The following is a 15771-nucleotide window of genomic DNA, read 5'->3' on the forward strand; positions in this document are numbered from 1 at the left end:
TGGGGCTTAGGTACTTGAAGGACTGTTTCCCATAGTGTCTGCTGGTTGGCGTCTTCCTTAAACAATGTCATCTATTAGGAGCCCAGAACCATGACTTTTCTGTAGTACTGCCTGCTCTTTGGAATGAGGTTCCTCCCAAGATTCAGATGGACCCCACTCTGTTGTTCTTCAGAACAGCAGTGAAGGTCTCTTCACCCTGGTCTTTGGAGAGGGAGAGTTAGATCCCTTGATTCATTCAATCTGGCTCCTTGTGCTTACCATATTTTGATTCTTTTTTTTTAATTTGATTGTTGTAAGCAATCCACAGTCATTGGAAGATGGGCCGCATACAAGTTTAATCAATTTTAGCATTATCACAATTTAACTAGCAAAAGTTTGATCTAGTGGTTAAGGTACCAGGCTAGAAATCAGGAAATTGTAAATTCTAGTCCTGCCTTAGGCATGAAAGTTGGTTGGGTGACTTTATACCAGTAACACTCTCAGGCCAACTCACCTCATAAGGTTGTTGTAGGGAAAATAGATGGAGGGAGGAGTATTAGGTATGTATGCTGCCTTGCATTATTTATAAAAATAATAAAGGCAGGATATGTATGTATGTTTGCCTAACAAAATAACTTCGGCTGCCATTGATAGAACAAGCTTCCCCAAATCAGAACTAAAATAAAATTCTGGTTGACACATATTATAATATTAACTCTAAGAAAAAATCATACTTTTAAATGAAACAATTACACAACAGACGTCTTAAAAGTACAGCCTCAAAATAATGCAATGCTTATTAATTACACTTTTTAATAATTTATTAAAATTGGCAAACATATGCTTTTAAGTAATAGAACACCTTTTTGATCAATCAAAATATTTTAATAGTCGATTTCTAAACTGTTTGCTCCAATACTAACTGGAGCAAGGCTTTACATCTGTGTTTTATGGTTCCTCTGAAACAAGAAACAATCACACTCTGATAGATTATTGATCCCTTCTTGGGCACTTAAGTATTTTCTTTAGATATAATTGATTTTTAACCTGGTTTGTCAGAAGTCCTTGAAAGAACTCTAAAGCCTAATATACTCAATTAATAAAAGTTAATTAACTTTAATGTTATTAAAATAAAATGCATTCAATCTATGCATAGAATGGGAAGAGAAACCCAAAACAGCTGAACAGTTTCTGCATGTATTTTATACTATAATTTTATGTACAATCTAACACAATACTTTTTATGCTGCAGAGAATTACCATATAATGGAACATTATACAAATTGAAGAATTATTAGTCCAAATTAGTCTAGGGCAATTTATATTCTGAAAATGACAAAACAAGCTACCCAAATAAAAGCTAAAATAATCAGTAATAAGAGATTTAGCTGCAAACATGACACTAGCAAGATCAATTGGAGGAGAGATGATGTAATAAAAGTCCCTAAGGAAAAGTCCCTGGGGGGGAGGAGAAAACATCATAAAAGTAAGCAAGGAAGAGTTAGATACTCTTTTTCTCACAGTCCATATAATGACAACTCAGGCCACTCACCATAAAGAGTTAATACCCCTGTTCCCCATTCAATACTCCAATCATCAAGAATTGTATTTGCATGGCTTAGCTAAGCAAGATGAAGTATGCCTTAGACACAGGTTAACATTGAGAAGGGGGGAAAATGTTTGCCTCTAATTGTTCAAAATGGACTTTGCCTTAAAAAGTATTTTGAAGGATTATTGATATATTAGAGAACAATACAGTATATATCCTTCTGATTTTACTTTTATTCCATTCAACATAGCAATATATATTTAACATATTAAGAAACATGGCATTCATTAAAAAGCATGTTTCAAAAATGTAAATACAAAGATCATGACAATGTCAATGCACTTATATCAGTGGTTCTCAACCTGTGGGTCGGGACCCCATTTGGGGTCAAACAAGCACTTCACGGGGGTCGCCAAACAAAGCAGTCCGCCATTTTTTTCCTCCTTTTCCTTAGCTGTGCTACTCCCTTTTATTCTATTGGCTTTTGAAAGCCAATAGAATAGACTCTCTTGAATAGAGTCTAAAAGAGCCGAGGTGGCGCAGCAGTTAGAGTGCAGTACTGCAGGCCACTTTAGCTGACTGTGTTCAGCAGGTCAGCGGTTCAAATCTCACCGGCTCAAGGTTGACTCAGCCTTCCATCCTTCCGGGGTAGGTAAAATGAGGACCCAGATTGTTGGGGGCAATGTAAATATATATATACATTGCTTACTGGTGTACACCGCTTAGAGAGTGCTTGCACTTAAAGCGGTATATAAGTCTCATAAATAAATAAATAAATTCTATTGGCTTTCAAAAGCCAATAGGAATTGTCCAGGCTGTCTCTGCCCTGCTGAGCCCGCCAAAAGTCCCATTCTGCAAACGGTGCTGCACCAGTTGAGTAGTCCTCGACTTACGACCGGTTGAGTAGTCCTCAACTTATGGCCGGTTGGGGGTCACGGCATTAAAAAGGTTGAGAACCACTGACTTATATGATAACATCTCAGTAGTTTGGAAGGAGACAGGATTTTCTATGGCTGAGAATGAGACTGTAATAGCCTACATTTTCCTACTTTGTATACTATATTGAGGTACAAAATACAGCATATATTATTTAATATTTATATAATCAGCCCATGCATAATCAAACAAAAGCTGGAAAGTGAACCAAAAGCAATTGGTTATATAGACTAGCTTCCAATTAGTCAGAAATGCCCTGAGAGACATCAAGTCTTCAAATTGCTATTCTCGTAAACAAATCAGACTTCTTAATTAGAAGACACAGGTATTAATTCTCAGGAACTTTAGCCATCATATAGAAATCCTGTTTTATCAGCATAGGCAGAATATGCTCTACAGGCAGCCCTCAATGTTTCCATATCAGTTAATAGCCAATAACCAATTAAATTAATAAATCATGTAGGAACCCTTCTTCAAATAATATTGAACTAATACTTTACATTTTTAATCTAGCAATCACAACTTACTTTCCTAGTAAGAGAGATAAAAGTGCCCCTTATTTCAACCCTAGGCTATATCTATCTATAAAGTAACCTAATGTCAACAAGAAATATATGAAATTGTACACCTTGGGTCATGAATTTCAGTAAATGGCACTTTCTGTACCCTTTACTTTCATTAAAAGAAGCTCTAGTACAAAAGGTAGTGAAACACCTAAAGCTTTATTGCAATTTACCCACTAAGGATCCCTAGCATTTTTACCAGCCATACATAGATTTTTTTTTAAACCAAGCTTAGAAAGCTTTAATATATTTAATATATGCTCCAACACAGGAAGTTTTTAAGAAGAGACTGGACAGCCATTTGTCTGAAATGGTATAGTGTTTCCTGCCTGAGCAGGGGGTTGGACTAGGTGACCTCCAAGGTCCCTTCCAACATTATTATTATTGTTATTGTTGTTGTTATTATCATATTCCTAGGGTTAAAGAATATAATCATAACAAACACTCTGGAGGACCACACGCCACAGTACAATAACATTCCAAGGATCACAGCTTTTTCAGAAGTATAATTCTTTCTAGTGGCCTTAATATCTATCTCATGGATCAATTAATTAGCTGAATTTCATTTTATAACTTGCCACCTATACTAAAACCTAGACTACCAGACCAAATATTTCTAACAGGTCACAGTAATGTGATAGTCAAGATGAACTATTGTGACACAGAAAGAGAGTGTCAATATCATCCTACACCACAGACTTACCAACAAATGGATCAAAACAAACCTTGCCAAAAAACAACAACAATTAACTTCTATGAAAAGCCCTACTGATATATTGGCAAAGACACCTGAAGGTCAATTCAAACAACTGAATTACAACAACAACTGACAACAACAAAGAGAAGAATACATAATCAGAGTAGCTTGAATCAAAAGGAAAAGAGAGAAATGAGAAACACAACAAGAAAGGTCTTGTTTTGTGCAGGTGACAACAATAAAGAGAAACTTATAAACTGGTGAAGTCCTTAATACTGTTGGTGGTTAGTCTTTGAAAGAATAAAAGTAACCAAAAAGTAATAATGTGTTGCTGAGTGGGGGCACAGAGGTGATCCTGCAACATACGGTAAGCGGAGGGGGCATGTCAGTTTTCCCTGTGTACTTTTTTGAGCATAAACAAAGAAGATAACTTCATGTTGTAGAATCTGTTGCATTTTATTTTTTACAATCCCCTTGCAATTCCCCCCACTCTGTGTCTAGCATTGTACCTGCACTAATCCTATTACAAGGGTAACATAGATATATTTATCTGGTTTGGTCTTTACTGTAGAGTGAGTAGGAAAAGATCAGAACACAGATATGGGCAGCAGAGAAGATGGGGGGATGGGATCAGCACACAGAGTCTCCAATGAGTCAGAACAAACACTGCCAAGCAGAATGTTGCTCTGATTTAAATCAAATCTCCATTTAAGGAATTCCTGCATTTGAGCTTTCATAAGAAGCAGGCAGAGATTGCCATGTCTGGCTACAGTTGTTTGTCATGAGCTGGCGGAGAAGCCTGGCAAGGAATGGGTTATCATAAAAGAAAAGCTGTTGGAAAATATGAAGCAGCTGCTGAATCTTTTTTTTTTTAATTAAAAAAACCCTACCCTAGCAAGTCTTGAATTCATAAAGCCAACACCTCTCTGAGTTCTGGGCACAGTTCAGCAAGTCAAGCAGATGCCAACATAAATGCTACTAGCTGGAACCCTTGAGAAGAGGGGGTGGGGAAAAGAGAAAGCTATGCTGATAGAATGGAGTCTAGTCACTTTGGGAGGGCTTACAAAATGGAGATGAATAATCTTGCAAGATTATTCTGAATTTCCACAAAAGGGAATGCCAGCTGCTCCACCCTTCACAGCCCACTCTCCTGCAACACTATTACCTATAGACTCGAGCGCCACCCCACAGCCAGAGAAGAATAACAGCTTCGGAGGAGCACATCTTCAAAAGGAACAGCTCCCCTCCTGCTTTTGATTACAGCAAACATTCACCACCCCTATCTAAAAGTACAAACTGTAAGTAGGCAGCAGCCCAGGTGAAGGGCTCCATTCCTCCAAGCAAGGAGAGAAGGGGAGCGGACAATGGAAGGGGTGATTCATTGCACAGGAACACACTCCAGGACTGCCACATGGACTTGCTGAACAGCTTAAAGGGGAAGCACAGTTTTTTCCATTCTGTGAAAGCTCAGTGCCTTCCCCCACAGTCTCAGGCACTGATTGGAAACAGATCCTAAATAAAACGCCAGCAAAGCACTGCACTGTCCAAGAAAAAAAGGAAGAGAATTTGCGCTTTTTGCTCCTCCAGAAGGTAGCAATTTTACAGCATAGCCAAAAAAAATTAAGAACTCCCTTAACCGATATTCTCCAACTTCTCCCCATCCCCCTGCTCAACAGAAACTCAGTTTTCCTTCCATTTACCACATTAAGCACAAGAGAATCAAATTAGAGCAACATTTTGTCTAGCATAATGGAAGTTTCATAAATAATTATAAATGTGGATTTCTTGTTCAAAAGATTTCCAAGAAGCAAATACTATTTTGGCACCCTGCCCAAATCTAGTTTAGTAATAGCTTACTGATAAAGAATTGTAATATATATATGGTTGTAATATATGGTTGTAATTGTAATATAAATATATATATATAAATATATTTAAACATATTTTCTAGTATACCAGACATGCAGTAAAACAGTAGAATACAAGCTGCAAGTACATTTTACATAGAGCAAAATCCTTAATTCTTTTCTATTCCTTCTGAATTTGTTCACGTTTGTATGAGGACAAAAACTGAATGGAACCAGGGATAGGTAGTCCTCGATTTACAAATATTCAAAGTTACAATGGCACTGAACTGACTTACAACCAGTCCCCATACTTACAACTATGGCAGGATTTCCCCCCCCCCAGTCACGTGATCAGAATGAGGGCACTTGGCAACCAGCAAGTTATTTATGAGGGCTGCAGCATTCCTGAGGTCATGTGATGATTGCCACCTGCAACCTTCCTAGCTGGCTTCTGACCAGCTAAGTCAATGGGAGAAGCCGATTTGTTTAACAACCATACAATTCACTTAACAACCATGGCAAAAAAAGGTTGTGAAATAGGGCGTGACTCATTAACAACTACTTTGTTGTTAATGATCCCAATTGTGGTCATAAGTTGAGGACTATCTGTAAATCCAGGAATACCATAAAAATGAAAAAATCCTCCACCCTGAAGGAGGGAAACAAATCCGTTTAATGTATGATAGTTATCTTTCAAAATCAATTAGTCCTTAACTGAAGATGTTAGCAATAAATATGCCCTTTATAATAGTGGTATAATAACTATCATATAGTATTATTAATTGCACACATGGTAATATTTCCTTGTTACCAAAGATTTCTACATGAGTGTTTTTGGAAACCAAAACAGACTTCCACTGTCAGTGATCAATGCAACTGTTATTATATTTTCTGCCCATTTATACATTCTTTGAAAGAAGAAAATCTTAACGGTATTAAGATGCTGGTCCTAATCACCTTTTACAAATCCAGTACAAAGTCTTATTGACACATGACTTGCAATTCTGACCAGAATACTCAAATCTAAAATAGAAAAATTAGTGTATTTTGGTAAAACATTATGTCAAAGACCAGCACAGAGAAATAGGAATATTAAGGATAAACTAGAACTTCCTCCTTCTTGAGTCAGTTATAGTCATGTTAACTTACCCAACCAAAATTGTAATTTACGGATGTGATATTTCAAATTATTCTTACATATATTACATTTTCTGGGTCAAATATAAATATGACATACATACTCAGTACATATATTAGGACCCACACATGAAGGTCACAATCAGTTAATCATTTTTTGAATAATATCAGCTCTCTCCTTTCAAAAGTCATGCAAAAACTTTTTTCATTCTCTATACAGTAACCTATACAGTCTTCCAACCTTCCTTTGATAAGCAAGTAGCCTTTTCATTTTTCATCTGAAGTACAAGTATTTTCAATTTCCCTCAAATATGCCATCTTTTTGTGGTGGGCGTTTCTTAGCTAGATCATCTATGAACTATCAGTTTATACCATGTTATTAAATTTATATATAGGAAAACAACTTTGGACAATACCATATACAATATAATGGGACAGTGTATAAAAAGGTTGCTCATAATTACAGAAGATATGTTAAAAAGAGAAAAAATATTACAAAATTACTTTTAAAGCTTTCACTTTCAGATGGCATAAAGAAGCTCCAGAACTCAAGACCCACATCCAAGATAAAAAGGAAATATATAAATAATGAATGTGATCAGCAGAGGAGGGAAATCTGCAATTTGCATTAATAGATAGAGACCTCTCTGCCTCTGAGCCACTGAATTCACTGCAAGTCTGCTGACTAAGAAGTCAAACTGCTGCCACTACTTAGAACAATCATCTCCTCGGACATTCATCTTGCCCCTTAAGAGAGAAGTATATGATGCCTCTTACCACTAAAAATTACATTTATGCAATGTTGTAAAAATTATGTCAAATGATAGGTCTTTTAAAATTTTAATTAAATGACAAAAAAAATCCCCACAATTTTTTTCCCCTTAAAAATTACTCTAAGAGAAATCTATCCATGTATGGCACTGCAGACCATTATATAACTACTAACAGTAAAGGCTACCTGGCTGTAATGATGCTGTTTCCTGACCTTGTCTATTTAACTGACCCTCCTCCCCCTCTGTTAAGTAGGAGGTTTCCATATTTAAAAAAAAATAAAAAACCACACATAAAGAATTTAAACAATTCTTAGAAAAGAAAGTCAGGAAAAATAACTGTTTCTCAGTTGTGGGTAAGCTCCTTGAGAAATCATCCCTTGCGTTCAGCCCAAGCGCTGCTTCTCTGCTTCCTTGGTAAAATGATAAGCAACTGCTTTCATATGTCTATGTACAGTTGCAAAGAGCCCTGTGCTCAATGGGCATTCAAGCACAGGCAAGGCACCTGTAAAAATGGGGGTGGGGGGAATTACCTTTGTAACAAGAAAGTAATTGAAATGCAGATTCAGCTAAATCTGCACGGAAGCCAATCCATAGGCTGTGGTATGCAGAAGGGTGCCTAAGAGAAGCCTGAGTAGAATACGAGGATCTGCAAGGATCCTCACATCACTACCCACCATCAGATATGACATTATCGAATTCCATCTCATTATCTCTTTCTCTAAGGAAACCTAAGCTGCCAGAAGGAATAATTACAATCCTCCAGAATCTAGTAGGATTCATTTAGGAAGGAAATGAATGCAGGCATGAGATCAGTTGGATCGGAACGAATATCGATTCTCTGGAAGGGTTGCACAAGGAAACCCCTTGTGCCAATATCATTTGGTGGCAAGGCAACTGCTATCCTTTCCTACCTCTGCAGTTCCGCCCGCCCGCCCGCCTGCCTCCACATGAAGACAAAGGGGTGGACAAATCCCCGCAGGGTCTTTCCTGAGCTGCAGCTGCACAGCACAGGAAACAGGAATCTATGGAGCAGAGCAAGAAGGGATGGCTGCGCATCCACGCTCCACCTACACTACAGCTATCCCCCTGCAGCTCAGGGAGGACGCTCGAAGCCCACTCCTTCCATTTAGGAGCGGCAGAGTGGCCTTCTCGTCACGGCTCTTATTTCTCCAGGAGGCAGAAAGCGACGCACACATGCCCCAGTCTCATTTCCAGGACTGCGCGAGAAGAGGACCGGGGTAGAACCACGCATAGTCTTACCTGAGTGACCATTTTCTTTTTCTCCATAAACCAAAGCGGGAGGGTGTGGAGGAGAGGGGAAGAAAATCCCTTCCGCCAGGTGGGGCTGTGGCAAAACCTGCTCGCCTCTTTACTCTTCGCCCCGTCTCCGAGTGGCAACCAAGAGAGGGAGGGGGAGTTCCCCTGGATCGTGATTCTCTTGCCTTCCTTTCTCTCGTGTTTCTTCCTTTCTTTTCTCTTCCTCTCCGTCTCTCCCCCGCCCGCCTTCTCCGCAGCTCCCTCCCATATCTCAGCCAGATGGCTGAGGGAAGCTCCACCCCCGAATGCCTAAGGTAATTAATCAGAGCCAAGACCCGCCTCCTCCTCCCTCCCCGTCCCCGCCTGGACGGGTGCAGAGCCAGCTTGGAGTCAAACAGAGGGGCTGCTGGGAGGCTGCTGGCATCTTCTTCCCGGGCTGTGCGCGCAGCCGAGGATTGGTCTCGGAGTGGGCTAAGGGTTGTAAGCGAAAACCCCGAGAGGGGTGGGGAGACGGGCGCCGGTAGCACATCTCAAACAAAAGGGCCCTCTTCGGCTTCCCTAAGCCCGTTGGCTCTTCCCTGCATAAAAGGACTACCTGCGCGAGCATCTCCACCTCGTGCCAACGTGTCATTTTTCCCTCGTCGGGGAAGCTGAGCTTTCTAGTTTACCCTGGCCTCACTGCGAGTCTACGACGAAGGCATATTTTCCCCCTCTCCAAACTCCGCATCTTTCAAGGGCTGTTTCCAGTCTACTGACACAAACCATCCAATGAGCAAAGAACACCAGCAGTGAAGGTTTTTCAAAGGAACGAATGCTCAGGAATCTATACCGTGCTTAAGGATGAGTTTGGGTTCATTTTATTTTAATCCAGTTCTCTACTGGAATTGCCCCCTATATCTTGATAGCTTACTTAAGTGAGTCCAGTAGATTGTAGGCTCTGGCTTCTGCCTTTTGTGTGTGTGTGTGTGTGTTTTGCCAATTGCCTCTGGTGATAATATGGAGTGACCATTGTATAGCTTATGCATTTAATACTTTTCTGCACTTACTCGGCCATGAAAATACTTAACATTAATCTATAACAAAAATATTCATCTTTAAATTCAAAAGTAAAAGTTACTCAAGTGACCTATAGAACAATTGCATCCTCTGAAGGAATTTTGATGTCATATATCAATCTATGAAAGATAAAGCCTCCTTTTTGTGCTTCACTCCTAGTTACCACACAGACACAGTTTTCTAGGCAACAGTATGGGAACAGGAAGAGGCTTTCCAGGGCCTTTTTTCAGATGTCTTTTCATCATCCAAGTCCAGCATATACTATAGTATTTCATGCTGGTCCATCCGAACATTAACTACATCTGATTCTGTTTAGCTTTTTGAGATGAGTGCAGAGTAAAAGAACAGAACATGAAAAAGTCCACCTAACACAATGACTAGCATTAAAGTTTAAAGTTTCCTCCTTCCGTTATATATTCAAGATGGACAATATTTAATATTTATTTGCTACATATATGTAGGGATGTGGGTCTATACATATGTTGTTCATAGTATGTTTAGATGTGTGTCATGTATGTGTTTCACTTTGTGAGCAGGCAACTAAATTTCATTTTTGATGTGTGCCATTGTGCCCACAGTATAAAAATGACAATAAAGGTTATCTTATCTAAAGTTTAAAGCTATATCACACTTGCATTTTTCAATGTAATAAAAGGAATAAAAGATGCAAAATGACTTCAAATTTTAGTTATCAGTGGAATAAAATGGAGAAGACATTACAGATCTCTGAATTCACTTTTCTTGAACCATTCACACAGATATATCATCAGGTACTTGTTTATGAAATATCAACATTCTTTTGTTCAAATGGTCCTATTGAAGAGATGTACAGCTGTAAGACAGCAAAACAGTTCCATTACAAAATAAATTCACTTGCCCTTATACATTGGGTAACCCTTAGAATTTTTATTTTTGGAAGGGATGTAGCTTCTGACTACCCAAAATAGATTTATTGCCTATTCAAATGAATAGGTAATTTCTGACAACTGCAATAAATGTTGCAATTTTCTTCAATATTTTAACTGGTGAACTAGCTCCTTTTCTGAACAATACATTCTATTTCCCTCTCACTTTTGCAGTGTTCTGGTCAGCTAACTGAGTGTATTTAGTTCTTGAGAGTTTTTTCAATTTTAATCCCAAATTATTAGAACATACATTGGGGCAAAAAAGTATTTAGTTAGCCACCAATTGTACAAGTTCTCCCACTGAAAAAGATGAGAGAGGCCTGTAATTGTCATCATAGGTAGACCTCAACTATGAGAGACAAAATGAGAAAACAAATCCAGACAATCGCATTGTCTGATTTGGATTTGGAAAGAATTTATTTGCAAATTATGGTGGAAAATAAGTATGTGGTCACCTACAAACAAGCAAGATTTCTGGCTCTCACAGACCTGTAACTTCTTCTTTAAAAGGCTCCTCTGTCCTCCACTCATTACCTGTATTAATGACACCTGTTTGAACTTGTTATCAGTATAAAAGACACCCGTCCACAACCTCAAACAGTCACACTCCAAACTCCACTATGGTGAAGACCAAAGAGCTGTCGAAGGACACCAGAAACAAAATTGTAGACCTGCACCAGGCTGGGAAGACTGAATCTGCAATAGGCAAGCAGCTTGGTGTGAAGAAATCAACTGTGGGAGCAATAATTAGAAAATGGAAGACATACAAGACCACTGATAATCTCCCTCGATCTGGGGCTCCACACAAGATCTCACCCCGTGGGGTCAACATGATCACAAGAACGGTGAGCAAAAATCCCAGAACCACACGGAGGGACCTAGTGAATGACCTGCAGAGAGCTGGGACCAACGTAACAAAGGCAACCATCAGTAACACACTACTCCGCCAGGGACTCAGATCCTGCAGTGCCAGATGTGTCCCCCTGCTTAAGCCAGTATATGTCCGGGCCTGTCTGAAGTTTGCTAGAGAGCATTTGGATGATCCAGAAGAGGATTGAGAGAATGTCCTATGGTCAGATGAAACCAAAGTAGAATTGTTTGGTAGAAACACAACTCGTCATTTTTGGAGGAGAGAGAATGTTGAGTTGCATCCAAAGAACACCATACCTATTGTGAAGCATGGGGGTGGCAACATCATGCTTTGGGGCTGTTTCTTTGCAAAGGGACCAGGACGACTGATCCGTGTACAGGAAAGAATGAATGGGGCCATGTATTGTGAGATTTTGAGTGCAAACCTCCTTCCATCAGCAAGGGCATTGAAGATGAAACATGGCTGGGTCTTTCAGCATGACAATAATCCCAAACACACTGCCTGGGCAACGAAGGAATGGCTTCGTAAGAAGCATTTCAAGGTCCTGGAGTGGCCTAGCCAGGCTCCAGATCTCAACCCCATAGAAAACCTTTGGAGGGAGTTGAAAGTCCGTATTGCCCAGCGACAGCCGCAAAACATCACTGCTCTAGAGGAGATCTGCATGGAGGAATGGACCAACATACCAGCAACAGTGTGTGCCAACCTTGTGAAGACCTACAGAAAACGTTTGACCTCTGTCATTGCCAACAAAGGATATATAACGAAGTATTGAGATGAACTTTTGATATTGACCACATACTTATTTTCCACCATAATTTGCAAATAAATTATTTCCAAATCAGACAATGTGATTGTCTGGATTTGTTTTCTCATTTTGTCTCTCATAGTTGAGGTCTACCTATGATAACAATTACAGGCCTCTCTCATCTTTTTCAGTGGGAGAACTTGCACAATTGGTGGCTGACTAAATACTTTTTTGCCCTACTGTACATAATGCTGTTTGACTACATAACACTCTGTTTCTTCAGACTTTTAAACATGATATTCCCACCTTTTGCATATAACATGATGTATCATGTTTTCTCAGGCTACAGTCCTATTCACTGTTCTACGGGTTAAATGGATAACCATTCAAAAAGCTATCTTCTTTGTACACATGACAGTGGGATTCAGCCAGTTTGCACTGGTTTGGCAAATTGGTAGCTAATTTTTTGTTGACTTCGGCAAACTGGCTGAAGCCCTAGTCCTTTTTTGCAAGACCCAGAACGGCCCACCGGAAGTGCATGGACGCCAGTTCTGGAAGTCCATTTTGAGCCGGGGAGGCCTCCCAGGCCCAGAATGGCCCACTGGAAGTGTGTGGGCGCCACTTCCAGAAGTCCATTCTGAGCCTCAGAGGCCTGGGGGAGGCCTCCCAGGGCCAGAATGGCCCAACAGAAATGCATGGATGCCACTTCCAGAAGTCCATTCTGGGCCTCAGAGGCCCAGGCCCAGAATGGACTACCGGAAGCGGTGTCCATGCAGAAAACTGGTTGTTCAGATATTTGAATCCCACCACTGCCACATGACTATACCTCAAGTCAGCCTGCTAGAATTGCCTTCTATGGAAAAACTCAGGATTAATTCACACATGAATCCGCCTTCCATATCTCTCTGTCCATTTGCTCATTTAGTCTCTGATGAATCACAACTAAATATCTGAAATGCTCAGCATAGTTTAAAGGCATTTTTGCATATGATATTTGTTCTATCATGGCTATTGCACACCTTTGAGTCGTCATTTTGTACAACAATCAAATGTAAGCACTCTGAAGATGTTAATATTTAACATATTGTACTCGATACTGTTGGAAGGAGAAGGCCACACCAGCATTATACAAATATAGACTAAAATACAAATAAGGTAGCAGGTAAAAGAACAAAACAAATTGACTAAATAAATTTAGACTTGGCTTTAGTTTATGTTGTTTTGTTAAGTGTCATATGTATTACTGGGACCTTATAAATTAAAAAAGCAAGCAGATATTTATCCTGAAATTTTACTGAATTGTTTTGTACAATTTTATTGTATTGTTGCCTAATAAGCAAACATAATCTCTCTCAACATCAAATTGAAAGAAGTGCTAAATCCAACTCTGTGAAATCACAGAGAACTCTGAAAAATGCACTCATAGAACTTTTATTCTTTTTGAGGGTAGATAAGAATTAACTTGATCAAAGCACAGTATAGAAGCTTTATAGTAGCTGTAAAGCTTGATAGATCATGGTAGATCATTCAGAAGTGTAAAGCAAAACAAAAAAATGGAATAAAATTATATATTCTAGCTTAAACACAATTCACAAAATTCTGTATAAGTGAAGGACCAATAACTTACAAGCAAATAAACAGAGGGCACAATTTTCATATATTTGATAAATGCACAGATACAGATTTTACACAAATATGTGCTGTAAATGCTGTATCAAGACAATCTTCCTCAATATGTGAGATTGAGATGTTCGAGTCCATTTCTATTTGTGCAAATTCTATAATAAACATTTAGAGCATGTAGTAAAAATTACAAACCAGCCTACCTATATATTCTTTCTGGTTGCTATCCCACAGAGATACCACTCCCCTATTAGTCTCTTTCTATTCCTTAGACCAGAGAATAATAGCTTGCAATGTAGCTTTTGGTGCAACATCCAAGTCATTCTTACCTCTGGTATAATCCCCCCCCCCCAAACCACATTACAGTAGTTATGAGAGAGAAAAGCAAGTAGAATGAGAATTAGTAAGAAAAGAGAACAAGTGTCCTTTTTAATCTTTGGTTCAATGTATCCAATTTGGAACCTTCAAGGTTATCACTCAATTTAAAAACAAGAATTATCCAGTCCACCTGAGCCTAGACAACTTTTTAGTTCCAAGGCTTGTTAGACTACAACTTCCATAATTACTGGAACTGTTAGATATGAACTATAATTCCACATCTGGAATGCTAAACTTGGAAAAATGTAGCTAAGCTGACACATACGTATGTTAAGCAATCATTTCAATTATAAGCCACAGTGACTGGGTTCACATTAACATTTTGTGCAAAGCATTCAATTGGCTTATAGCAACTTATGAATCCAGTCATAGTCTTATATCCTGTATTTGCCAAGAGAGATCCAAACAAAAACAATAACAAAATGAGTGAGGAATGAAAGGTGTAGCTAATAGCTAAGAGTCTTCTGACCTGCAGGTACAGATCAAATCTGTAAGTGCAACAAGTTGTTAACATATTGTAAGTAATTGTAATCTTTCAAGCATTTTTGGAAGACAGACCTGTAGCTGCCTATATTGACAGGCTATTTCTCCTCTTATATATTTCTACGCACTGAGGAGACACTCACATAGATTTACTAATATCACAACAGCAATAGTTCTCCAGTGAGGACTAGGAAGTTTCCAATGGAGCATCATTTTAGATAATTACAATGACAGTTGCCACATACTTAGCCAAATATTAGAAAAGAGACCCCAGGAATAGTAGTGATGGAAGCATGAAGACCATCAGCAGATGATTCTTGCCAACCATACTGCAGATTGGTTTTAGAACGTGATGAATACTATTTTATTTCCATGACAAAGTGATCTAAGAACTTCGTGACATTTATTAAATTTATATGCCATCTCATCATCAAGTGACTCTGGCCTTGAAGATTCAAGGTTTGATGACTCTAGGCTTCAGAGAATGTAGTCTCTAAACTGCTAGGCTATAACAATATATTTATAATATTGAACAAGGATGTACAACCCTTTGTTGAGTAGGAGATGCATTTAACAACAAAAGTTATTAATTACTATTTAGAACTGGTAGTCTATAATAAACAAATGGGGTATGTGATAGCTTAGAAGTTAAAGACCCTGAGCTTGTCATCTGGAAAGCTGACAGCCCGGTTCAGAACCTGAGTGCTGCATGAAGGGGTTAACTGCCCCACCCCTGCCCAACTAGCGGTAGGAAAGCATGTAGATTTGAGTAGATAAATAGGTACCACTTCAGTGGGTAACAGTGTGTGCCCCGGCGTATAGTCATGGTGACCATGGAAATGTCTTCGGACAATGCTGGCACCCTTGGCTAAGAAATGAGGACTACCCCCTAGACTCAAACATGACTGGACAGAGGAAAGCTATATGTTTACCTTTAAATAAACAAATATGCATAGTCCACTAGTGAAAGTC

The 15771-nt window shown here is 39.1% G+C and overlaps 1 protein-coding gene across 15 annotated transcripts in view; it reads right to left on the bottom strand.

Moving 5' to 3' along the window:
* Positions 1-15771, bottom strand: part of RBFOX2 (RNA binding fox-1 homolog 2) — a 266284-nt gene that overhangs the window by 105970 nt on the left and 144543 nt on the right. The window contains exon 1 of one of the 15 annotated variants that reach the window (XM_039353085.1): positions 8742-10240. The exons of the other annotated variants lie outside the window; for them this stretch is intronic. Coding sequence (XP_039209019.1) covers positions 8742-8768 — 27 coding nt within the window. The 5' untranslated portion in view covers positions 8769-10240. Of the gene's footprint in view, positions 1-8741; positions 10241-15771 lie in introns of those variants that run through there. 15 annotated transcript variants of the gene reach the window in all.

Source organism: Crotalus tigris, unplaced genomic scaffold (genome assembly GCF_016545835.1).
Source record: "Crotalus tigris isolate CLP2741 ecotype Arizona unplaced genomic scaffold, ASM1654583v1 scf7180000018491.14276545383:2951260, whole genome shotgun sequence".
NCBI classification, from domain to species: Eukaryota; Metazoa; Chordata; class Lepidosauria; order Squamata; family Viperidae; genus Crotalus; species Crotalus tigris.